General features: G+C 39.1%; 3 protein-coding genes and 1 long non-coding RNA gene across 11 annotated transcripts in view; 1 reads left to right on the forward strand and 3 right to left on the reverse strand.

Annotated features, from left to right (window-relative positions):
* Positions 1 to 6,215: 6,215 nt before the first annotated feature.
* Positions 6,216 to 8,360, reverse strand: hoxa1 (homeobox A1). Its single transcript, NM_001008016.1, has 2 exons — positions 7,703 to 8,360; positions 6,216 to 7,377 (listed from the first exon to the last, which is right to left on the reverse strand). Exons 1-2 carry the CDS (start codon positions 8,316 to 8,318, stop codon positions 7,022 to 7,024), a joined length of 972 nt encoding a protein of 323 aa, NP_001008017.1. The 5' UTR covers positions 8,319 to 8,360; the 3' UTR covers positions 6,216 to 7,021.
* Positions 8,361 to 8,522: 162 nt separating this feature from the next.
* On the forward strand, positions 8,523 to 16,049 carry LOC101734399. The gene is made up of 2 exons (XR_001924738.2): positions 8,523 to 8,662; positions 15,890 to 16,049. It is a non-coding gene; the product is annotated as an uncharacterized LOC101734399 (long non-coding RNA).
* A 219-nt stretch (positions 16,050 to 16,268) lies between these two features.
* hoxa2 (homeobox A2) lies at positions 16,269 to 22,174 on the reverse strand. The gene is made up of 2 exons (XM_004915399.4): positions 17,702 to 22,174; positions 16,269 to 17,289 (listed from the first exon to the last, which is right to left on the reverse strand). Exons 1-2 carry the CDS (start codon positions 18,081 to 18,083, stop codon positions 16,550 to 16,552), a joined length of 1,122 nt encoding a protein of 373 aa, XP_004915456.1. The 5' UTR covers positions 18,084 to 22,174; the 3' UTR covers positions 16,269 to 16,549.
* A 98-nt stretch (positions 22,175 to 22,272) lies between these two features.
* hoxa3 (homeobox A3) overlaps positions 22,273 to 23,942 on the reverse strand; it is a 45,353-nt gene continuing 43,683 nt past the window's right edge. For 7 of the 8 annotated variants that reach the window (XM_031903233.1, XM_012964321.3, XM_012964323.3 and 4 more), the window contains one exon: positions 22,279 to 23,688. In XM_031903233.1, coding sequence (XP_031759093.1) covers positions 22,913 to 23,688 — 776 coding nt within the window. In that variant the 3' untranslated portion in view covers positions 22,279 to 22,912. 8 annotated transcript variants of the gene reach the window in all.

The raw sequence follows: 23,942 nt of genomic DNA on the forward strand, positions 1-23,942 counted from the left end.
TATTACCTTGCTAGAGTACTGCACACGAAATTTTAGGGGAGAAAGGAGGTTCACTCCAGTAACCCAATGACCGTAATGAAGTGTAGGGAAGCAGGGGCATGGCAAAGTCATGGGGGGTTGTGAAGCCACTCCTAGTTGGTGGGGGATTGGTTGTTTCGGAAGTTGCAGGGAAAGGGACATCATTAGAATGGCAGCTGGTGGTACTAGTTGCATTGCTCAGTTACATGGTTGTTCAAGAGTTAATTGTTTGTTATACAAACATTTATGTTACATTGGCTATATTTATGATATGTTTATGATATGCCATTTGTTCCTTATGGTATGTTTTAAATTAAAACTTCAGTTGATAATAAATGTTCTGTGGCCTTTTCATCCCAAAACTGGTGTCTGTGTGTTTTTGGAAGAATGGGAGGGGTGGGAGATTGGTTCGCAGGGGCGGGGCAAGTCCCAACAATGCTTCTGTCATGTCACTGCACAGTGGATTAATTGATACAGATGCTAATACTGCTTGTGCTAGGTGACAGCCTGCTTGGATTTTTTTTTATCATCAAGACACTGCAGATTCAGGAGCAGCAGCAGGGCTGCTGAACATCTCTTATGGTGGGACATGCAGCTCCTGTTTGGGGTTTGGGGCCATCCTCTCTATAGGTAGAAGCAGCCTAATACTCAGTGGTGGATATAATGACATAGTGCTGATCTCAAATGGGCAGTATAGAAGTGAAAGTTAAGTCTTCAGTGAAGAACAACAGAGCACAGTAGTAATTTCTAATGAAATTCTGGCTTTAGAATATTGCCTTGAGTTAAATGCTGTGGCCATTTTATCCCATTTTTGTCTCCTGGTGTTTCATTAAGGTTTGTAACAATGGGGGCTCAGTGGGATGGCTCAGGGCAAAGGGTCAATTGAGGAGTCCCCTTGCCCTGTGATCTGAGAGTTTAAAGGTGCATGGAGCACAATTTAACTTTTTAGCATCATTGCATGATGTATATACGATAACATTCAGAATTGTATAAAGCACAGCCCACATATTTAGACTATATACAGACCTTTTTTGCAGTTATTCTCACAAGGCAGCAAAGTATCAGGGTATAGTTAATGCAGAATTGGACTATCTAGGTTCATAGCTCAGTATTACAGCAAATACAGGCATTAAGAATGTATCAGGGGATTTGTCAACATTTTGTGAATGTGGCTTTTCTCTGAAAATGTTGAGGTGGCCAACATTCAGAATTATCTTTAGTAACTAGGAATCCAAAAAGTATAGCATGCCTGCTCAACAGTAGCCTAAAAACGCAAAAACAGATGCACAGATGCATGTTTCAGACTGGATAATGTTTCATGTGACTTGTTATCACTACTTTTAGCTAGTGATAATATGTCCCGTTTCTCCATAAAATTTGCGAACAACAATAAAATTTGAAATATGGTAAAAAATCTGCAAACCGTGTTTGTAACATGACTTTTTTTTAATCTCCCCAACATGCTATCCCACCAAGAAGAATGCAAATCGCAGGTGGGATGTCATACGGGGGACTTCAGGAAACCAAAGCGAGGCGTATGCCATCCCACCAACGATTTATGTTCTTGCCGGTGGAATGGCATGTCGGAGAGATTAGTCGCCCACAATAGCAAAGATATATCGTGGGCAACTAATCTCCCCGTGTGCCACTGACCTAATGTCCCCATGGGGAGATTACAGCAAGCGACTTATCTCCCCAAAAAGTCTTTCTACTAGCAATAAAGTGAATCACTGGTGGAAAGGCCTATGAATTGCTTTGGTTTTCCGAAGTCGCACAAAGTTGCCTGCAGGAGGAAACTTTGCACGTCTTCAGAAAACCAAAGCAATGCGTAGGCCTTTCCACCAGCAATTCACTTTACTGCTGGTGGAAATACTTTTTGGGGAGATTAGTTGCCCACGATAGCAGAGATTTATAGCAAGCATCTAATCTCCCCCATGAGACATGAGCCAAAAAAGTATGTTCAGCACAAGTACTATTCATTGATCTTGTGTTGACCAAGTGGCAGGGGCATTCTTGGCATTAGGCAGAAGGCCTGTCTGGCCCCTCTTGCTCCTGTAGAATAACAAAAAAGGTAAGCGCTGGGGGTGAAGAAATAAAATAAAACCTGTTATACAAGCCTAGTCAATTTATATTTTAGTAGTGCTAAATTAAGAATGCTTTTATGACATTTTTATTTCCTGGTGTTACTGGTCCTTTAACAACACTAATTGGTTCATGCAGACATTTAGATGCAGTGAGATAGTCCTACCCAGTAGCGCTGAGGGGATTTGCATTTGTATCAAATGAAAATTCTGACTAGATACCCTAAAAGCAAAAATATATCAAAGGATATGCTATTTTATTCACAGATTTGTTTCCTGATATAAAGGATATTTGATCATGTCTGTAAAGGTACCAGAGTAAACATTCTTTGTCTGATAAAAATTAAATTCAGTGAACTGTAAGATGATATTTAACCACTTGAATATTTAAGGTACCATGAGGTAAAGTTTGAGAAAATATTTTAAGTCTATGGAAAATGTTCACGGATGTGTCAAATTTGGGGTATGGTGCAATTTTCATTTTGGCAGAATGGTACACTAATTAATCATTAACAAAATTTGGCAGCCAAGTAAATGTACAAAATGGTATTCTTACTTGTTCAGGAACGAGATCTCTTTCTCCTATTTAGAAGTAAAAGCAGTATTGTTTGTGGCCACATCATTATTTATTGTTATATTTTCAACAGCAATAAAAGTGCATGGAAAGAAACAGGGTAATAATCAGGGTTCTGAAAACACTTTTCCCCAACATGATCATTTGTCCTCCACACAAACCTGCAACCCACACAACCCACCAAGATGGAGACTTGTGCAACCTCCTGCAGAATGATTAATCAATAGACTTCACATAAATACATTCTAATTGTCCATCAGGTAAAAATACACTGAAGAAAGCCCTCACCACCATCTCTGTCTCCTCTTTTTTTTACAGGAGGAGCTACCCTGCTCCAAATGCATTGCAGAAAAAGTACACATTACAGTGCATCTGATACAAACAGATGATTTATTATAGAAATTCAAGGACTGAATCTGGCATGATAGCTCCAAGCCACCACAGGAGTGCTATAAGAGCCTTTCCACCATAGAGCTTAGGGCTAAAGGCTGGTCTTCCTATTCATATCAGCCCAGAACTACATTAGATGTTAGTTCCTGTACAATATTGCTACAGGGAGTATTCTTACATATCACCTTGCCTCATGGGGGATTTTATATACAAATAACATATAATTATTTAAATGGTGTCTGTGACCTACAGCAGATATTTTGAGATATGTAATGTTTAGACTTGGGGCAATTGACCCTTTCAGGAAAAAATACTAATAAGGTGGTTGTGTTCCACAGTAAAAACGTTCTGATGGACTGTTCATTTATCTGAGAATTGGGATTGAAGATACTGAAAGATTAACAGGCTGATGAGGGAGCAGCCTTCAGAGTGGTCTTTAACTGGTAGTCACTGATGAAGAACATATGGAGAATGGAAGTGCCAGCAAAACTTGGTATTTACCAAGATCTATAGAGGTCAATATCTTTCACCAAGTAGGTAAAGACTAAAAGGTTCGTGAACCGGGTTGTTCTGGGGTGAAAGCTGGGTCTCTCTTGTGATGTTTCCAGCCAAGTGTCTGTCAGTATTGCGGCAAAGAATAATTAAGAAACAGCTAGAGGGGTTCTACCCTGTATATGGCCACCAGATTTACAGCCCGCTAGCCAAGGAGCTACAAGAGACGCAGGAAAGGAACCTTGATCAGTTTTTATTGAATCTGCAGACTATGCTATGGGATTCATTATAGTTTTTCCATTATGAGCCCATAATGGAAATGACACCATAATCCTGCACTTAAATCAGTGCTTTTCCCATTCACTTACCATTAGCAGACAATGTACCTTGGCAATCTGTAGTTCCAATGTTAAATATGTTGGGATATCTACAAGGTAATACACAGTACAGCTATTTAAGCAACGGTTTCAGGCAGTTTTAGGGCAGAATTACATGACAACTGGGATTCGATACATCTCCCTCTGATTCACACAAATTTAAATGTCAGCTCTATGGGCCAGGGATATACTGCCTTAGGCAAGACGGTGTGTTATGTGTTGGGAAATTATAAAACTTGCTCTGTCTTTGCACAAAGTTCCCACTGTCAATTTATGTTGTATGGAAATAATTGTATTTACGTTTCAACTTTAACTTGAGTCGCTCTTTGGTTTTAATGTATGCGGCTGGCTCTGTGTATATGGATATACATTTTTATATACAGGTAGCAATAGCTTCAGTTCTAGAAATCACAGGCTATAAGTTGCGCATTTATAGAATGATAATAAGCAGAGAGCAGAGAGAGCTGGCTAATCTGGACTACTCACTGTGTAATTGCTGCCTTTCCTGATCAGGCAGATAAACCATTAAGATTCCTACTAATGTGCCCGACTACTGAATTCATTTCTGCCTGAACTTTCCATGAACCTGCGATTAAACAGGGCAGGCAGCTAAACATTTTGTTGCTAGATGCCTTTTCAACAATCCTTTTAAAGTGTGTCAATATTGATCAGTTCAATCTGAATACCCCCAGAGGAAAACACTCAGTTATCTGTATTGTTTCAAAAAGTAAACTTTTGAGTAGATTCAAGACAAAATTTCGAAGGATTTGTTTCTTGCATTTAATCGTTCGTTTACTACTAATCTAAAAGTTTACCTAGGCACCAATGTATTTTATGGTTTGGGCTCTGTAAAAATTACAACCCGTTGTTATATCTTTTAGCTTGTTTCGTTCTCTTGCAGTTATATTTGTACTCGTATCTCTAAAAATATATATACATGTATATATATGTATTGAAGGATATGCTCTGGAAACTTCTTAATCGTGCAAATGTTTTATAATTAACAATGAAATTAATATACAGAAGTTTTTGTGTATATTTAATTCGTTTAATTTTATAAAATATTTTGATATAATTTGCGTTTGTAATAAAGCAGATGATATCAATATAAATAGAACCACAATCAAGAAAATGACCTGAAATGTATTGTTACCTTTATAATAATACCATGTTTGTACGCTGACTTATATGTAAGGTACATTTTTGTGATACAGTATGGAACTGATTAGATATTTCCATGTAAAATAAAGGTTCATTTGAAGCAGGTTTTTCTATCCAGGGCTTTCTCTTTATCTCCATAGGAAATCCGCTATGTACTACAATGTGCGTCCTTTCACTGACCTTTGCGTTGCTTTTCTTGCTAGTTTGTTTTCTTGTCCGCTTTCAGGAATTACAAGTTAAGCCGTGCCACCATTTACATATAGTGAATAGGTGCTTTAATGTTAAAATTTCATGTACTTTGATGTTGTCCTGGTGATCTCGACTCCGCCGTGTTTCTTTAGATATTATTTGAGATAGCAGCGAGATCCTGCTGATATGCAGATTGCATTTAACACATAAAAGTACAGTATGCGGAGCCATCTGGTTGTGCCTTGCCTCTAACTCCAACAAACAAAAAAAAACAGCAGAAGTGGAAGAATGAAAGAAAGTTCTGCATTTACTTTGAAGTTTAGCTGCATCCACTTTAAATAGCGCCATTAGTATCAGCGTCATTCTGCCCGCAAATTCTGCAATTTACTAATTCGTTCCAGCGTCACATCGCAATGCACTAACAAGTACAGTAATAATTTAATAAGTACTTTACGACAGGGGATTAGATAGATTTCAGAATAATGTTCTTATTATTGAGGGGGTGGGATGAGAAACTGAAAATATATCCCTCGAGCCTCCCAAAGATGTGAAGCTTTGTGTTTATAGGGGAGGAGGTGAGGAAAGACTGGTTGAAGAAGCGTCTGGCATTTTTGTCAGGCACCAGTGTTTACACATGTCAGTAGTGAGTTTGGGGTGAAAAGTTCAGCTGAGCTTGACCCAAGGTGTTTCTACAGTTGTTAGACAGGAGATAGTGGAGAACCCATAAAAATGGCGCAAAACGAATAAAAACGAAACGTTGGCGCAAAGAGTTAAATTCGCTCTGCCGGGAGACGCAATTTTTGCGTTTGTTGTGATTATGAATTACAACTTTTTTGCCCTGGGACCCTCATCTACAAGACCTCCTGGTTTTGATGGAAATTCTTTAACCTTTTACATGCTGCCCAATAAAATGCACACTAGTTTAGTCAGAGGTAGCATACAAATGTTTTATTGACAAATTCCAACTGATAAAACTCAGTTTACATTCGGTGTCATGCAAGGGTTCGCGATGGAATCACAAATTATACACACATTTGGTCTTACAAGACATTCACTTAAAGGCGATTTAGAAGCGTTTCTCTTGGATCAGAGAACGAGTGGTTTTGTTTGGATAAATACCCTGGATACTGGACGATCTAGCACGATTTCCTGACAAACAAAACACACAATATTCACCTAAAATCATGACTGTAAACACCTAGTAAATGTGAGAGATTACTGAGGTATGCGGTCAGCAAACACTGCTGTCTTTTCCTGTGCTAGAAAACTTTGAGATTCTTCCAACCACTCCACCATCTGATAATTATTAGAATTTCTACAAAAACACTTGAAAGATAAATCTCTGGAACAATATATGTACACTCTTTTCACATACAGACACCATAGAACTTTAAATTAAATAGAAGTCTTTTAACTTGTGTAAACTTTTTCTCTATTAGTAGTGCATCAGTCCTTGAGGATCTGCAACCAGTGATTTCCCAGTAAAAAGTCCCAGCAGGAATGTCCCTCATATGGATTGTCCATAGCAGCTCATAGCAAGAGACAGTTAGTGTGACACATGCCAAAACAGGTTTTAGTTAACTTGGGTATTTTAGCTCAAAACGAAAATGACTTTTCAAACTTGTGCAAAAATATAATCTTAATGGTACCAGCTGAAATTCTGGCATAAACAATAGACAACTAAAATCACTGCTAAGGCTTTGGTTGATCAATCGAGCACAGGCAATGCCTTCAGCCTTCTAACCGGAAGTACTGAGATGATCTGAAGTAGAGGAGGCAGGAGATGGAGCACAGGGTGAAGAATTGGACTTTTCTGACAGCTCCTCTGACTTTTCATCGCTTCCTGTACTGGCTGATGGGGAGATGGGGAGAAGTCCTTCTTTTTCCCTTTTTTTCTGTTTCATCCTCCTGTTCTGGAACCAGATTTTTACTTGGGTCTCATTGAGCTGTAGAGCAGCAGCAATTTCTACCCTGCGGGCCCTGGTCAAGTACTTGTTGAAATGAAATTCTTTCTCTAGTTCTGTCAGCTGTTTGGTGGTGAAGTTGGTCCTGGCTGTGTTGGGCTGGCCGGCAAAGCCATATTCCCCAGCTTTACCTGAAATAAAAAAAGTCAGGGTTATAATCCATATGGAATGTGAGAAATGTAGCAGCCAACAACCCCAGTGTTATGGGGGTGCCTTTTCTACCGTTACTGACTGTATTATACAGTCACAAACTGTTACATTCCATTTGTACCCCCACCCACTAACTTATAGGGCAACATCAACATAAAGAATAATAGATCATGATCATGATGATAGATAGATAGATAGATAGATAGATAGATAGATAGATAGATAGATAGATGATAGATAAAGATTTACTTGATAAAACAAGGGCGCCTTAATAGAGTAAGTGGGTGTAGAAAGGGTAGACATTACCTGTTTTGGGTGGGTTTCTCTTTACTTTCATCCAGTCAAAGGTCTGTGCAGGGCCCGGGGATGTTTCGCTGGAAGGAGACCGGCAAACTTCTCTCTGGCTGATATGTAGGCTGGATACATTGTTATTGTAATTGGCCACAGAAATGTTCTGGTCAGGTCCGTAGGAATGGTGGATATAGTGAGCGGATCCTTCGATGTAAGACTGGTGTTGGTGATGCTGGACCACAGACGAAGCGATGTTGCCGGAGTAGACAGATTGGGGGAACCCTGCGCTCACATCTGCCTCTTGATTGATGGGGAAATGAGAGTAGCCGGGGCTGAAGTTCTGCATGCCATAGTTGGAGCCACAGCTGGTATGAGTATAAGACATCCCCAGGTTGTTGTGGTGCTGAAAGGCACCGGCTTGGTGGTGGTGGTGATGGGGGTGAGAACTTATCTGCACCCCTCGTCCGACCACAAAACGATCATCGCTGTTGCAGTTATTAGCACTGACTGCGCACGACTGGAAAGTTGTAATTCCATGGTCGGGGTGGAAGGATCTGGAGGAGCAGGTCCCGAGGTCGCCGCTCATTAAGCCCGGGTACTCTAGGAAGGAGCTCATCCTCGCATAGTCCATCTATCACTAGGTGACTGTGACACAGAGCCTGGCGTGGCCGTGCCAACTTTCTCACTTCCTCCATAGGTCCAGCACAAAATCATATGAATGTACAGTGAGGGCAGGTCACGTGGAGAGGCCAGCCAATGGCAGCAGCGACAGATAAAGTTTGCCTACACTAACTGGTGATGGATCGGCCCTACACTTGCATTTAAATTCCAGGCGCTGCTCTATCCAGGTGACGCACACGGCTGGGAGTACAGTGCACTGAGAGAGCAGCGGCCAAGTCGCACAGTCCTCTCTACCCGGGAACCGCCACAGTGCAGATGTCAGAGCCGGGGGCACCCGAAGAACCCCCTAACCCGGTAAGGAGCAAATAGTGATTGGTCAGGGGGATTTGGGGATACAACTGTGTGTCAGTGGGTGTCTAAAAATACACAGGTATGGGTATTAGTGAGAGACACTGTAGTGTGTAGTGGGTGTGAGTCTAAGCATTTCTGTTTTAGATAGATGATAGATGATAGATAGATAGATAGATAGATAGATAGATAGATGATATATAGATAGATAGATAGATAGATAGATAGATAGATAGATAGATAGATAGATAGATGATAGATAGATAGATATAGATAGATAGATAGATAGATAGATAGATAGATAGATAGATAGACAGTGTATGTAAGACAATATAGGACAATTGCAGTGTACACGGAATAGGAACAAATATGCAGATACCTGTAGTTCAGCTTTGTGTGTGTCCATGCATTCCTGTTTTGGATAAGTGTATCTTGTAGATAGAGAGGCAGACAGGCAGACACTAGATAGAGATAGATAATTACAGATAGGTAGATAGATGATGATAGATAGATAGATAGTACACAATATCGGACAATTGCACTGTACACAAAAATGAACAAACATGCACATAGGTAGGGTTCAGCTTTGTGTGTGTCTATGCATAAGTGTAGTTCTACATTTATTGCTGGTCTTTGAAGACTGATTGATCCTCTCATTGATTTGCTCTACACTTGTCCGACTGATCACACCGTGCATTTTTACACTATATCTGGGAATCTTCCTTAACCCATTCAATGCCAGAGCAAAGCATAGGCAGGCTCTATATGTACAGCTGGTCACTAGCAGCCACGCCTCACTTCTTTAGTACAGAGGATAGAACAGTCAATATTACCATGGTAATAACGAGTTTGTCATGGAAAGCTCTGGCTTCTTCTCCTTTGGTTGTACAATAATCCCTTGGGCACTACAGCAAAATCATCTGGACAAAGATTATTGTATGTGCATAGTCCTGTCAAAAATGTGTGGTCACAATGTTGATTGTACTTCATATTTTAGTGCACAGGGCTGTAGTAACATTGTAGATTGTCAGGTAGCAAAGGGTTAATCCCGGTCACATTTACACAGACCTGCACACACTCCCACGTGTAAACATTCTATTCTGTGTCTTTGCTAGATTATTCATTATACTTGCAGTGGCTGTTGCATTCTTAATGGCAGTTAAAGGCGTGGCTCCGTGTTATCTCTAGAGATATGCCTGTAAATGTTATCTAAATAGGCTGTTTTCAGCCAATGCTTCGTAGCTCTTGCTTGAAAACTATAACTTTAAGAAGTCGACAACAACTGGGAGTTGTAGTTCAGCAAAACTAATGCGATCTACAGGTTATAGATACTGGTCGCATTACACGTTGCTACCACAAACACACACTCTGCTGAGAATAAGGTGGGGCAGACCTTGTGTTATCAAATATATTTCCATTTTATTTCTATGACTGGGATATTTGTCTGTGCAAATATGGGTTGTAGAGGCAGCTTTGCAAAGTCATACCTCAGCTGCATATTTTTATGACCACAAGGGGTGCAGTTGCAATTGTGTCTAGAGTGAGAATTGATTGTCCCTTTTTTAAAAAAAAAAAATGCACACACACTTTTAGGGCTGCTACAAGGGATCAAGAGAGGGGTTCTGAAGGCTGAGATTTGGGGTAGAATGATAATTTGGATGACAGTAACAACCATATTTTCATATACTTAATATGTTGTTAAAAGCTGATACCATGAGGTCTCTGACTATAGTACCACAGAGACAATGGCTTAATAACCCTAAAAAACTTTTAAAAAGGAAAAAGTAAAGGACTTGCAAACTTAGCAGTGTAATTCTAAGCAACTTGTCAATATATATTCATTACATATTTTCCATGATTTTAATAACAGTAATAGAAAACAGTATCTATCTGTCCTTAGATATTCTATGCACTGCTGGAGCTGACTGTTGAAACAATGTATCAGAAGATAGCTCTGAAGAAGCTTGCAAGTCACTGGGGAGACTAGATTCTCTGCTGAAGGAGAGCTATTATTTCAGTAGTCATAATTGTCAGTTGGTGCATAGGATTGGAGGGACAGACAAAACATTTGCCATTGACTTATATGAGTTGCTTTGACATATATTTTCTTTTATATTTAATTACATCCCCTTTAAGGGATAAGGGTATACACTCAGCAAGCGAAGGGTTATTTAACTGAACACCCCAGAAGATGGGATAAGTTGAAATTTTCCTTTGTGGCATTTGAAAATAGAGGTGAGGGATCTATTTTTTTCATCATTTGGATTACCATACCTTAAAGGAACAGTAACACCAAAATTAAAGTGTATCAAATTAATTAGTATATTATTGCCCTGCTCTGGTAAAAGGTGTGTGTTTGATTTAGAAACCCTTTTATATATTATATAAACAGAGGTGCTCTGTTGCCATGGGGGCAGCCATTCAGATGGAGAAAAGGAGGAAAGGCACAGGTTACAAAGTAGATAGCAGAGCAGATTCCTTTTGTATTCTACATGACTTATCTGCTATCTGTTATGTAACCTGTGCCCTTCCTCCATTTTTCCAGCTTAAAGGCTGTCCCCTTGGCTACACAGCACCATGTTTATATTAACTATAGTAGTGTTTCTGAAGCAAACACACAACCTTTACCATTGCATGGTAACAGTACATTATATTTTAATTACTTTAAAACATTTTCATTGTCCTGTATTGTAGATTTATACATTGAAAACTGATTTCTAGCAGGAGGAAGGATTTCTATTGCTCAATACGTTTTTTGGAAGGGAGGGACCATAAAACCATGCCAGCAGCCAGCAAAGCCATTTGGGTGGGCCCCTTGTTTCTTGTTGTTGTGAGAACTACCTGGTAGGTCAGTGGTTTTCTGACTAATGTGGCCCTAGCCTCATTTAGAGGTCCAGTAACTGGTTGGGGCCCCCTTAACTGCTACCAAAGTTGCAGGTATATGAAACATTGCTGTCATCCAGCCACAGTGTCAAGAATATCTCTCAAATCAGTGATTATCCTAATTCTCCCCTAACATACTTGACTTCCAGTAGTATCTAGGAAAGCATTAAGGCATTATCTTGCAATAGGCTATGCAAGGGCATAGAAAGGGAGACATACAGATAAAATAACATTTTTACAGGATTATAAGGCAATTAATGTTTTATATTAAGGATATGAGGTGGCAAAATGTAATAGATGAAAGTTAGGAAAGACAATCACAAACCATTTAGCTGTTGAGATCTACAAGTACCATGGCCACCTCTGCTTGGCTTCTTTGGTATATAAAAATGTTTCTCCTGGTATAGTATACAGGATTAATTTCCAGCAAAGTTTCCTCTAAGCCATGCGCCTGTGGGTCACAATTTTGATAAAGGGGTCACATTGCCCCGAAACGTTGCACCTCCGCAATAAACTTTAAAAGGGTTTTACCCTTGTGTGTAGTCCTGAGTGCCATCTGCTTTTTTGTTGTCACAATTTTGAGGCCAGTGCACATAAAAAATTGTGGTGCACATTATTATTAATTATAGGAGCACAAAACACAAAATAGTTTTTGTTGTACAGCATATAGCCTTGAGATAGTTAAGCATGGGGTAGAAATAACCAGAATAGTTCAGAAGAGAGATGTAAAGAGATAAATACTGTATGCACATAATCTTTATGGTGCCACCTGAAAGGCTTGTGCAAAAACAAAATGACTCCCATCTTGGCAAAAGGTGGGACCCACTTACTATTCAGGATGTCAGTTTGAAGCAAAGCAATAGAGTTTCAGGCATACACATCTCTGTGAATGGATCAGTTACATAATTTACACAAGTGACAATTTGATGGCTCAAGGTTTAATAATTGACTCAATATGTGAATTAAGATGCAGCTCTAATCATAAAAAGAGATGGAAACCTAAAAATACAGTTGTGCCCAATGAAATATAATGTAATTCTATGCATCTTTTCCATACTAATTATTATTGTTGTTGTTATATTTTCAGTGCTTAATATGTTTAAATATGATTTCTATGTTGTTGCTTCTTACACTGCTGGTTCTGACTCTTGAAACAATGTAGCTGAATTCAGCTCTCCTTTAGCGTTTCCTTTTCTCACGATCTTTTCCATACTTTTCCACGGGTTTGTTATCAGGTGGCTTCTGCTACATTTTTTCAATAGTCAGAACCAGCAGGGTAATAAATAGAAAGGGACAGACAAATAGTGCTTTATATGCAAACAATCATCGTAATGTAAGAATGTAATTGAAGATTATAGTTTCTGTTTAGATTCCTTTTACTATCCCTAAACCCAAACTTCTGCATTTGCTGTATCTCATGCTGCCTGCTCTCTGTTCCCAGTCTGCTACAAAACACTGCAGCTTCTTTCTCCTGCAGGCAGCTGGTGTGAAATCACGGGCAAAGGCGGGGCTTCTTAGTGAGAACTACTAGTACCATAATGCACCGCACTTTTCCCAAATAAAAGGCTTCCCGCTAGATAGCCAATGCGAGCAAACTGTTGAATAACATGACTGACAATAAGAGAAGAGCCCCTCAAAATAAAACTTGACTGATATTTATAACCGACGTTATTGGGACTTGGTGTAATGCATGTTTGTTCACTGTAGGCCGTGAAAACATTGCGGTTGGATCGTTTAAGCTTAAAAATGTAGTTTGCCATTATCAGAGCTCTCGGTATAGCTGCTAATTATACGCGGGAAAAGTGGTGAGGGGGGGGTCGTAGTTTAGTTCTGTGTTCTACGTCTTTGTGGCGTCAAAACGATTTTAGAGTTAAATGCGCCTCAGGGTGCTGTTATTTGCGTTGTGCCATGGTAGCCCAGACTTCAGCGTTGTAAGGGTTACTTTTATGGAAGTTAGTGGCACCAGGTTCTGATTCTATGGGTGTTACTGTCACGGAAATACACTGTATTTCATAATGCTGAGAGAAAAAATAATGCGTTTAAATGAACCGTACACACTTCTGAAACTGAATGATATAAGTACCAGGGTGCGGAGTGATCTAATCTGGTGCTTTCTGTACTATGTTCAGCTGCTGGGATCTACTGGTCACCAACATAGCATTTCCTGCTAGATTACGATCTTCCTTTAGGGCAGCCCTGCTTTACGGGAAAGGTTGAAAAGAGCCTCGCAACAACAGTTACAGATGAAAAGAGTCACGATGCAATTGATAAAACCCGGACTGGCTGAGGATGCAGTGGCTGGGGTCATGGGACTTGATTCCTCCATAGTTTCATTATCTTCTCTTAATGACATTTTCCAATAGAGATCCCAAAGGCAGATCCACAATTCCCCCATAGTTTAGTGCACGTCTCTAGACAGGATTTCTGGGCGCATTTTTTTTATAAAAAAAAAAGCAGGAATAAAAAGCAGCATTTTAATGTCAACAGAGCCAACCATGTCCATAATACACGCCTAGGATATGCCTAAAAATCCTGCTGTTGTAAATATTACCAGCTCCCAATACTCATACACATTTGCAGTTGGCGGAGGATGCTGGGATATGTAGTTTCCCTGTAGCTGAGGCGCTATTAGCTGACTATTGCCTCACTCTCTACCTGTTCTGTGTGATCCATGCTGTTTACACCAAACGCGTGCTACCTTGTGTCTGAGTGGAGTCTGCAGGAAAACTTTACATTGTATTACAATATTATACATTTTTTACACAAGAAAGGTCTTGGCGTAGTGTTTACTTTAAACTTTCATTTCTGAATCAGATGATACATTAAATTTTGTTCCATTACTTTGAGCATGAGCTAGATAATGCTATTAATTCAAATTATGGGAAAACATAAGTAACTTTTCGTCGTGTTCCTTAGATTTGATCGCCACGCCAAAACCCCCAATCTTTTCATGAGAAAAAACATATAATTATATGATTATATGATTTATAATCATATAAATTCTCTATATATATATAATATATATATATATATATATATATATATATATATATATATATATATATATATATATATATATATATATATATATATATATATATATATATATATATATATATATATATATATATATATATATAGTTGTTTATGTTTTTTTTAATATATAAATATATTTCTCTGGGGCACCGACCCCTCTTCAACCCTCATATAGTTATATATATGCGCTAGATACCTTTGCAAATCATTATTTTAGTTAGTCCTGTTTACTGGGGAAGATTTCCTCGGCTGGGAGTTTTAGCTTGAATAGTGCAATGCTGTGCTGTTACCCAGAAGGACAACCCCATTGTTTTACTGTCACCAACAAAGTCTTGCAGCCCAACACGACTTATAATGGATATTGCCCATAACTATGAAAGGAATGTGCCTTTTTATACCACGGAATTCCTTTGTAAAATCACTTTGTGTTCTTTACACATTTTTCTACTCCTAAACAAAACTGTGTTTTAAAAAGTAAATCGTATCATACATTTCTTATTAAAACGTAGTTGTAAATTTAGGCTTAAAGTCCTATACATTTAACGTGCTTGTGTATATAGTGAGAAGGTTTAACAGGGCCTCTTGCATTTGGTTTAGTTTTCTGGTAGATGCATAGTAAAGTTTTATAACGCAATATACATCTCTTGTCTGTGTAATTAAAATGGTTTTTAAAATGATTTAAAGTGCCTGTTGTGTGGGTGCCCGCCCTAAGTGCTTATAGTTAGTGAGTAGAACGCTGCCATACAGACACTAATGGCTAGAGAGCTGCAAGCTCACATACTCTTTCTCCAGCCGCTGGAAAGCCAAGCTGTTGTTTTAATAGAGCAATAAAAATGAATTATAGTTTAAACGCCTTCGAGCTTAGAGCTTCTGGATGGAATCCCCAGTCCAGACTAATACGTAAGAGGTTTTTTTTTTTATTTGTGTGTGAGCTCCTGCAATTGATCTTCCCCCTCGATGACATCCTCGTTCATAGAACGTATTTGATTTATGAGATTAGGAAGAATTGCATCCAGCACATCTAGATATTATTATTGCCTAAGCAACCTTCCAACGTGTTTTGCTCTGCAATACAGAAACTATCGCAGCTTCTGGAAAAGTATATGAGCATATTCAGTTTGCGATTTGGATTTATCTTACAGATCTAAGTGTAAACTTTATATACACTGTATAAGCAATCGGTGTAATACGGGTGGCATCGTTTTTTGGGATTAACATTTGCTATCCTACATGTCAAAGCGTTCTATGCATATTATTAAGGCTATGTAATTTATACTGTATTCTAACCAACTGAAATCTTTTTTTTTCTTCTAGATTATGTTGCCTTTGTTCCTCTCTAAGGAATGAAATCGGTTTACTGAATGTTAAGCAGAAATTTCATGTTCATTTTCTTTGTATTTGTAAATAAAATGTTAATTTGATAATTTCCCTCCAAATTAATTTTTGAAATAAAATACATATATTTCTACGGAGAGATACTTGCACGCGTGCTTTTAACATTTAACTGAAATTGTTTGAGAATTATTTTATAAAGATGTTATTGAATGAGTCTTTTTTAGTGAAACCGTGAAACTTTAAATATATGTTTTACCAATATTATGAGTAACTTTCCTTTGTTTTATGGACAGGGGTTTTGGTATAGAAAGTAGTTTACATTTAAATGAAATAAAAACGGCAAAATGGTAGGAAGGGATTAAATGAAAATAAATTCTGGCAAATACTCATTTATTCTACCAAAAATACTTATATGACAGCGCATATTAATGCAATAGAAAAATAAAAGAAAGTGCAGATACGTTCAGACAAAAGTCACTTTCTTAGAGGCCTCGGTTATTGCTTTCAATGGTGTTGGATTAACATTTCGAAACTGAATCGGGTGTTAAAACTGAAATTGAACCTAATGGGCATTTTTACGTAAAAAACAGTACTGGATTTAACATAAAAATAAATTCACTATTTAATGGGGTGGACGTTTCAGTAGTTCAAATGTTGCAAGTCTATAGTAGTAAATGTATCTGTGAAAAAATCGAAACTGTCGGCAGAAATGTCTACAGGACTGTCCAAAGAGCCAGGCAGGCTGGGGGAGACTGTGTCTGAGAGCTGAAGACAGGAATCCGAGGAGAAGACATTAAAGTCCGTGAGAGAAGCCACATCTAAGGCCTCAGGACTATCATTGTTGAGTCCAGCTGCACAGTCCTGGGCAATTGTTGATAAGCAGTTCTGGGCTGTGGGCGACTGCTGCTGGAAATGTCTGAGATTTTTCTCACTGTTAGATAAAGGCGATACAGGGAAACTCTGGGAATCTCCATTGTGTGAGTTGTGAGACTGCTGCTGGGCTAAGGCATTCTGCTGAAAACTATAGCTGTCCCTCTCCAGTAAAGCCCCAGAGACACTATTCAAGGCTTGTTCAAATAGGGATTTCTCCTTCTCCTCCTCTCCCTTCTCAGAATCGTCCAGATGCTTGAATTTGCCATCTCCATTCTGGTTCTCTTTGCACTGGGTTTGCCTCTTGTGCTTCATTCTCCTGTTCTGGAACCAGACTTTGACCTGCCTTTCGGTCAGATCCAGCAGGGCTGCAATCTCCACCCTCCTCGGTCTGCACAGATACTTGTTGAAATGAAATTCTTTTTCCAGTTCTAAGAGCTGGGTGTTGGTGTAAGCTGTTCTTAATCGCCTCGATCCCCCACTGCTGTTATCCTGGATCTCAATAATTTCTGTAAAAACCACAAAAAACAACACACACTGTCATCCCGGGAGAAGGCAGAACTAAGTAATTTTCAAGTACACATATATTGATAACACTGCAACAAAATGGCCGCCCAGTATGCAGTAAACTCCATTGTGCCGTACTTTTGTCAGTAGGAGACATTGGAAAAATAAAAAAATATATGATAAAAAATCTCCAATTAAAAAGTAATGTGGGATATTAAAAAAATAAACTAATCAGAGAAACCCTTACATCAGTTATTGGAAGCCCCCCCATGTGGGTTACTGGCAAGTCAGGCATGCAGAGAGGTCACTGGGATAAGCCAACTTGGGTAGAGAAGTTCTTTACAATATCCCCCCAAAATTGCGATTTAAATCTCCCCGATGTCCGCAGATGAGCCCCAGGGGCTGGACACTGACCTTTGTGGCTGAGGCAGGCTGTGGTGGCCGGGGCAGCGCTGGCTGCTGCTGCTGCTGTTGCTGCTGCTATAGGGGCTTTCTTGGAAGCCTTTTTCTCTTTCATCCAGGGGTACTCCGGAGGCAGGGATCCTGCTGGCACCGGGCTGTCTCCGTGCCCATTTGGGCTGTGTTTGGGCCGGCTGTGGCGAGGGTGGCTGCCTGGATTCAAGCTGGGGATGGTCTGCTCAAAAGGAGGAGGAATGAGTGTCGAGTGTGAAAGCGCCGAGCTCTTGATTGATGAACTTTGAAATGTATCACCGACAGGGGGAAAGGATGTCAGGCACTCAGCAAGCGACGGCTGACTATTGATAAAACCAATCTCTCGCTCAAATTCGTAATTCATGGCCCTCTCCTCCAAGCCCTTTAAACAACTCAGCCCTTACTTTTACGTTTAAAGGCCCCGTAACGACGAGGGGGTAAAAAAATCATAAAAATCCTTTTGCCAGTGTGTTTTTTTTCTAATTCACTGATTACAGCCGTATGGGGACTGTGCTACTATTAAACTATTGAATTCATGGAGACAAGGTTGAAATTGGACCGAATTGGTTGTCACATGATTGCTCCTGCCCAATGACAATTTGGGGTTTAATCAAAAGAAGCCACTGTCTGTGTGATTGATCCAAAAAAAGTCAAGAAGGAACGCCTCATTGTGTGCCAGCTAGGCTTTTATTGACACTTTTTTCCATTTATAAGAATACAGATCCTCTATGAATTTTATTTTATTTTTTTTTTTTGTTGCTCTTTAAGCTAAGCTGGCTGTGCCTGGTAGCGCCACTGCTCTGCACTCTCTCTGCATTGTTTCTGTCTGTCAGGAAGGCGTTTTACACCTCACAAATCATTTAAGGACCAAAATCTGACGCCTTAAGTCATTAACAAAGTAATCCATTAATCTTCAAAGTTTTGACACCAAAAGACCCAATCATTTCACATACATAAGAAGTTTCACCCAGGCACATTCTACTCTCATTTGCTCCCCATTACCTTGGGAAAGTAGGTTTAACTGTTTGTAGGGGGCTGATGCGAGATAGGGATTTTTTTTATATATATTTTTTCATCTACTGTACAGAGAACAATTGGATGGGAGCAGAGCCCATTGTTACCAGCCCTGGCACATATGGGAAGCGTGAGAAGGATCCTGTCTGTGTGTGTTACATGGGAGAAACTCACTGCAGCGCAAAATGGCTGAACTATTAATGGAAAGCTTCTTGCTGCATTAAAGTAATACAAAGGTAGTGGGCTTTGCTCAGTGAATAGACAGGATAAGGTGAGTGCTTTTAATACTGTACTATTGCTTGCACTATGACTAATACAGCACTAATAAACACCTTTTATGGCATCATATAAGTTAACATTTTGTGATTAAATGTTATTTACTGTACTCTAATAATAATAATCTTTTGTCTTGCAAATGTGTCTTTTAGTAAGAGTGTGGAGTGTGTATATATATATATATATAGCATTTACATTTTGCATTTTATGTTACTTGTAATGTATATGTTTTTTGATTTTTGGAAGTTAGGTGCACAAACATACGCACAGGTAACTATATTTCTTTTGTGTATACACATTTGAGCCCACATATACATATAAGTACTATGAGCGCCAACCACATATTTATGCATAGAGGTATGTACATAAAAGGCAAACTTCCATACATAAATACATAAATGCGTGTTTGTAATATTAATGCCCACTTTTGCATATATACTGATGAATATATTTATACATACACACACATATACGCATACACATGCATCATGGTTTCCATTATTTAGTACTGCCTAGACAACCTCATGCTATTACCTTGTGAATGCTGGTTTGTTAGTTCCTCTGCTGCCATAGACCTTCATGTTTGCAGAAATATTCAAAGCACACAAAGACAATAGGTATTTTACACACTACATTCGGTAACGATAGAATATTCGGTACATTTTGCAACAAAAGCAAAAGAAGAAAAATCCAATTTTTTTAAAAAAAATATTGGTTTCAGTCTCTGGGAACACAAACGCAGTTGTTAGATGGACGGTTTTTAATTTTCTTGCTTTTATTCCAAACAAAGCTGGGAGGAAGTCTGCGTGTGATCAATCTTGCTTGCCAAATGGCTTGACAGCTACTGGCCCTAAAGATCACATTTAAAGCTTCTTGTTTCTTCCAAGATCAAATGTTACTTGGGAAAGGAGTTGGGAGACTGAAATACTAAGTAAAATAATGGATTTTGTCTTCTCATGCTTTATTGAGCTTGGATATTTGGCACAGGTATGGCACCTTCCTTTCTGTTTTATTCTCATAAACAAGAGGTGAGAACGGGGAATTAAAATATGGTCCAGGGGAGTGGGTTTAGGAGATGGAAAAGACTTGCCAGATGCAATGTTGCTTTGTTACCAAATGTGCGTGGGTGTGGGTATTGAACACATTCCCTTTCCTTATTCTCTAACCTAATAGTGTGGGGAACAAAGCGCTTCCCTGTGCGCAGATATCAATCCCCTTGCATTACCCTACATATGGAAATAATGGGTAGATGTGCATCTGAAAACATTTTTCTTATCCTGTGTAGCAGCAGAATATAATAAACCCTTCTAATCGTTCAGTATTCCAGTCTAGGGTAAAAAGCATATGGATGCAAGCCAATAAAGTGTTACAAAGTGCCCTTCAATTCAAAAACATGCCCTTGAAGATCATTTTAATATCTAGTATTGGAAAAATGTATATTCTATGTTTCCTGCCCAGCCTCGCATAAGTGGCTCAGTAGTTAAAGGGTGCCACTGGCTTTTAATATATCTAATGTATTTCTTTATATCCCTGTGTTAACAGGGATAACAAATAAATGTGGATAGAACAAATCATATATTTCTATATCATATATTTCTGTATGAAATGCAAGCTACACCCTGAAACAGAGTTTAGAAACAAAATACAGCACTGGAGTGGTATATCTGGTTAATTTCCAGCTCAGGCGGGAGAGGATGAAAGAGACCCGGAGAATATTTCTAAGCACTATAATGTTACACACTGTATTGCATATTTCTGAATCGACCTAGTTTCAAAGTCAATATATTCTGATAAATGTTAGAACTGGAACATGTATTTGTATATTTTTCCTATGGAAGCGTTCAATATAGGTAGGTCATTTAAATACAGGGAAGGCTATTTCATATATTTTTTCAAGTTAAAACAGATTAAAATAATTTCCAGATTCACAGATTATTTCATTAATATCCTTCTAACGAATCTGCATCACATGAACCCGTTTAGTAAAAGTACACATTCATAGCAGATATTCTCGATATTCGTTATGGTTTAAGGTTCAGATACATGGGAATCTGTCTGAAAACCTTACATTTAAATAAATTAAAAACATAGAGGAGAAAAAAATAATAGTAGCCATTTCAAAATGAACATGGGTGTTTATATGTGTAAATATTTAATAAATCATTTATACAGTCTGTGCTTTCACCACGTCTGGGTGCGTTTACTTTTGTATCTAAGCTTGCCAAACCCAAACAGTGGGGCACATATGCAGATACATTCGGTATGTATTTAATTCAGATTAAAGACACTGGTGTGTGTGTGTGTGTGTGTGTGTGTGTGGCAAGTTAACCCAGCATGTAAAATACAATTCTTTTTTAACTATGAGAGCACAGCTGCATTTCTATTGTGCCACTGTGTAGGTAAATGTCCTTATATATCTATGTGTGATGGGGTAAATATATGTATTTATACATGTGGTTGAATGCATATATAGTATAGCACTCATTTACACACACATGCACATATATCAGTACATACACACTCTTTGTGTTCCCTAGATGTGCTGCTGAACAATGGATCTAGGGTTTCCAGAGACCATGTGTGTATATATATGTGCATGAATATGTGTTTATGTGCCTGTACATGTTCCCTGTTACACACAATCATAGACAGAGGCTAAAACCCTTATGACTGTGCTTTCTTTTAACACATCCAATGGCAGATTCGGTTTTATCATTGTTTGTTTTTTTTCCCCTTCCACAATAAAACCACCCACGGAATTGTCTATTTTCCCACTGGAAGGAAAAGTGTAGGAGGAAAATGCACAATTTCTTTCAAAGGAGCTTTCCTGAAGAGGCAGAAAGAAGCCATTCCATGAGGCGCCTGTGAGAGGGGGGTTGCAGATTGGAACACTGGCAAAACCTCAACATGGCGTAAGCAGCCATCAGCCTGAGCTATTACCTACCGGACCTTCATTATCGGCCATCTTATCAATCACTAGCAACTGCATTCACAGGGATCTTGTCAGACTCCCTCAGCTCTGCTATATAATACCCAGTGTCTTGCTCTCTTTCCCCCTCTGGCTAGTAAAGTTCTCTGTGTTTTCAATAAAAATATAAGGCTTCTTTCATATTTGCATTTTTGACCTACCTGATCTTCATCTTATAACCTTTAACTGCTATTAAAACTCATGTAAATCCATATGTGAATAAACTGCATTGAATTCAAACCGTGTAACTGTGCGTGTGTTCCCTTAACAGATTCAGAGAAAATATACAGACTGGTTCATCTTAATATTCTCTCAGATTTTATTGCATCTTTAATGAGAATTTTTTTTCAAAAGCACTGCCTGTGCCATTAACTGAAGGCCCAGAGCCTGACCTGAATAGCAAGGGTATATATTGTTTATAAATATGAAGGATGGGATAAATAAGATGTAAACAGTTCGATAGTTTTGTTGATTCTTTTTTTTCCATGAAAATATAATAAATTAACCGGAGTATATGCAGCAGAATACACACATTAAATGATTTACACGTATAATTATGGATCGGGATGTCCCTGTTCAAGCGTTTTTTTTTAATATTTGGCTAGCAATTGAATAGAAGTGCAATAATAATTTAAATGGGTTCCCTGTGGGTTAAGAAAATGTGCAAACAAATTCACATGTAAGAAGAATTTGTTCCCCATATAAAAATTGTTGCTATACCCTGTTTGATAAAAGAGACGAATAAAATACAAAGACTTGTTCCAAATCGGGTTCCTAAGGGCCACAATGTTATATCTGAAAGAGCCAGTATTTCTTGCACTGAATATTACTGGCACACACACTCACGCAAAATCTTGAATATAAAATAAAGGGGGTTACTGGAAAGTAAAATAGAAATAAGTAGGAAAAAAGGGGAATATTTGTCTCCACGATCATTACAAATGTGTTAATTTGGGGGCTTCCTGAATTCTTCCCTGAGGATTGTGGTGAGCAGATAAGTCCGTGTATGTAGGGTGAGAGTCACAGGGTCCATGGTGGTGACCACTGTTCATGGGTCCGGCTCCACTGTAGTCCATGTTCGATGAGGAATGAGAGAGATGAGACAAACCAAACATGGATGGTCCAGAATTAGTCATGGTCTCCACATAGTTCCCCCCTACATAAACGGGGCTTCCCTGTACATGCGGATTCCCATAAGCTCCGCTGCTTTGTTGGAGAGGATGTGGCTCATATTCAGGGGTGACCGCAGCAGTCCCGCTGTATCTCTTTTGGTGGGGAGGGCAGCTGTTGTGGGGGCTTGGGTAGGGTGCAGGCACGCCATACGCGCTAGGGTGGTGTTTGTTAAAGGCTGGGGGAGACTGAGGCTCATAGGGGACACTGTTTACCAAAGAATGCATAGAGTTTAGGTAACCTCCAACAGATGGAGTCGGCACTGGGCTCCTACATGGTGACTGCCCTCCTGAAGAGGTCATCATGGATTTCCCTTTTTGATCCTTTTTGTATTTCATTCGCCTGTTCTGAAACCAGATCTTAATTTGCCTCTCGGTGAGGTTGAGCAGATTGGCCATCTCCACCCTCCTGGGTCTGCACAGGTATCTGTTAAAGTGGAACTCTTTTTCCAGTTCTACCAGCTGAGCGCTTGTGTAAGCAGTGCGGGCCCTCTTGGAAGAGGATTGCCCCGGGGGGCTTTTGTCTCCAGCACAACTCTCACCTGCAGAAACCATACAAAATATTAAAGATCACAAACCTTTAAAATTATTCGAAAACATTACCAGGAGCTTCCTGCTCAGAACCTGACTTTGGTACTAAACAGCATTTGTTGGTCCCTTGGCAAGCATTTTACATTAATACTCTCCTGCAGATGATCTACATAATTACATTGATTACTAATTACTCTTCAGCATCCCTGTATATTGGATCAGATAAATACCGAAACCCTTTCAAGAGAGGACCCAATAGTTGCAT

Source organism: Xenopus tropicalis, chromosome 6 (assembly GCF_000004195.4).
Source record: "Xenopus tropicalis strain Nigerian chromosome 6, UCB_Xtro_10.0, whole genome shotgun sequence".
Taxonomy (NCBI): Eukaryota; Metazoa; Chordata; class Amphibia; order Anura; family Pipidae; genus Xenopus; species Xenopus tropicalis.

Excerpts from the sequence above, each read along its gene's own strand:
- hoxa2 (XM_004915399.4), bottom strand. The coding sequence starts at position 18,083 with ATGAATTACGAATTTGAGCGAGAGATTGGTTTTATCAATAGTCAGCCG. Across the intron at positions 17,290-17,701 it reads AGCCTGCCTCAGCCACAAAG|AAATTATTGAGATCCAGGAT; the intron begins GTCAGTGTCCAG and ends TGGTTTTTACAG.
- hoxa1 (NM_001008016.1), bottom strand. The coding sequence starts at position 8,318 with ATGGACTATGCGAGGATGAGCTCCTTCCTAGAGTACCCGGGCTTAATG. Across the intron at positions 7,378-7,702 it reads GAGAAACCCACCCAAAACAG|GTAAAGCTGGGGAATATGGC; the intron begins GTAATGTCTACC and ends TTTTTATTTCAG.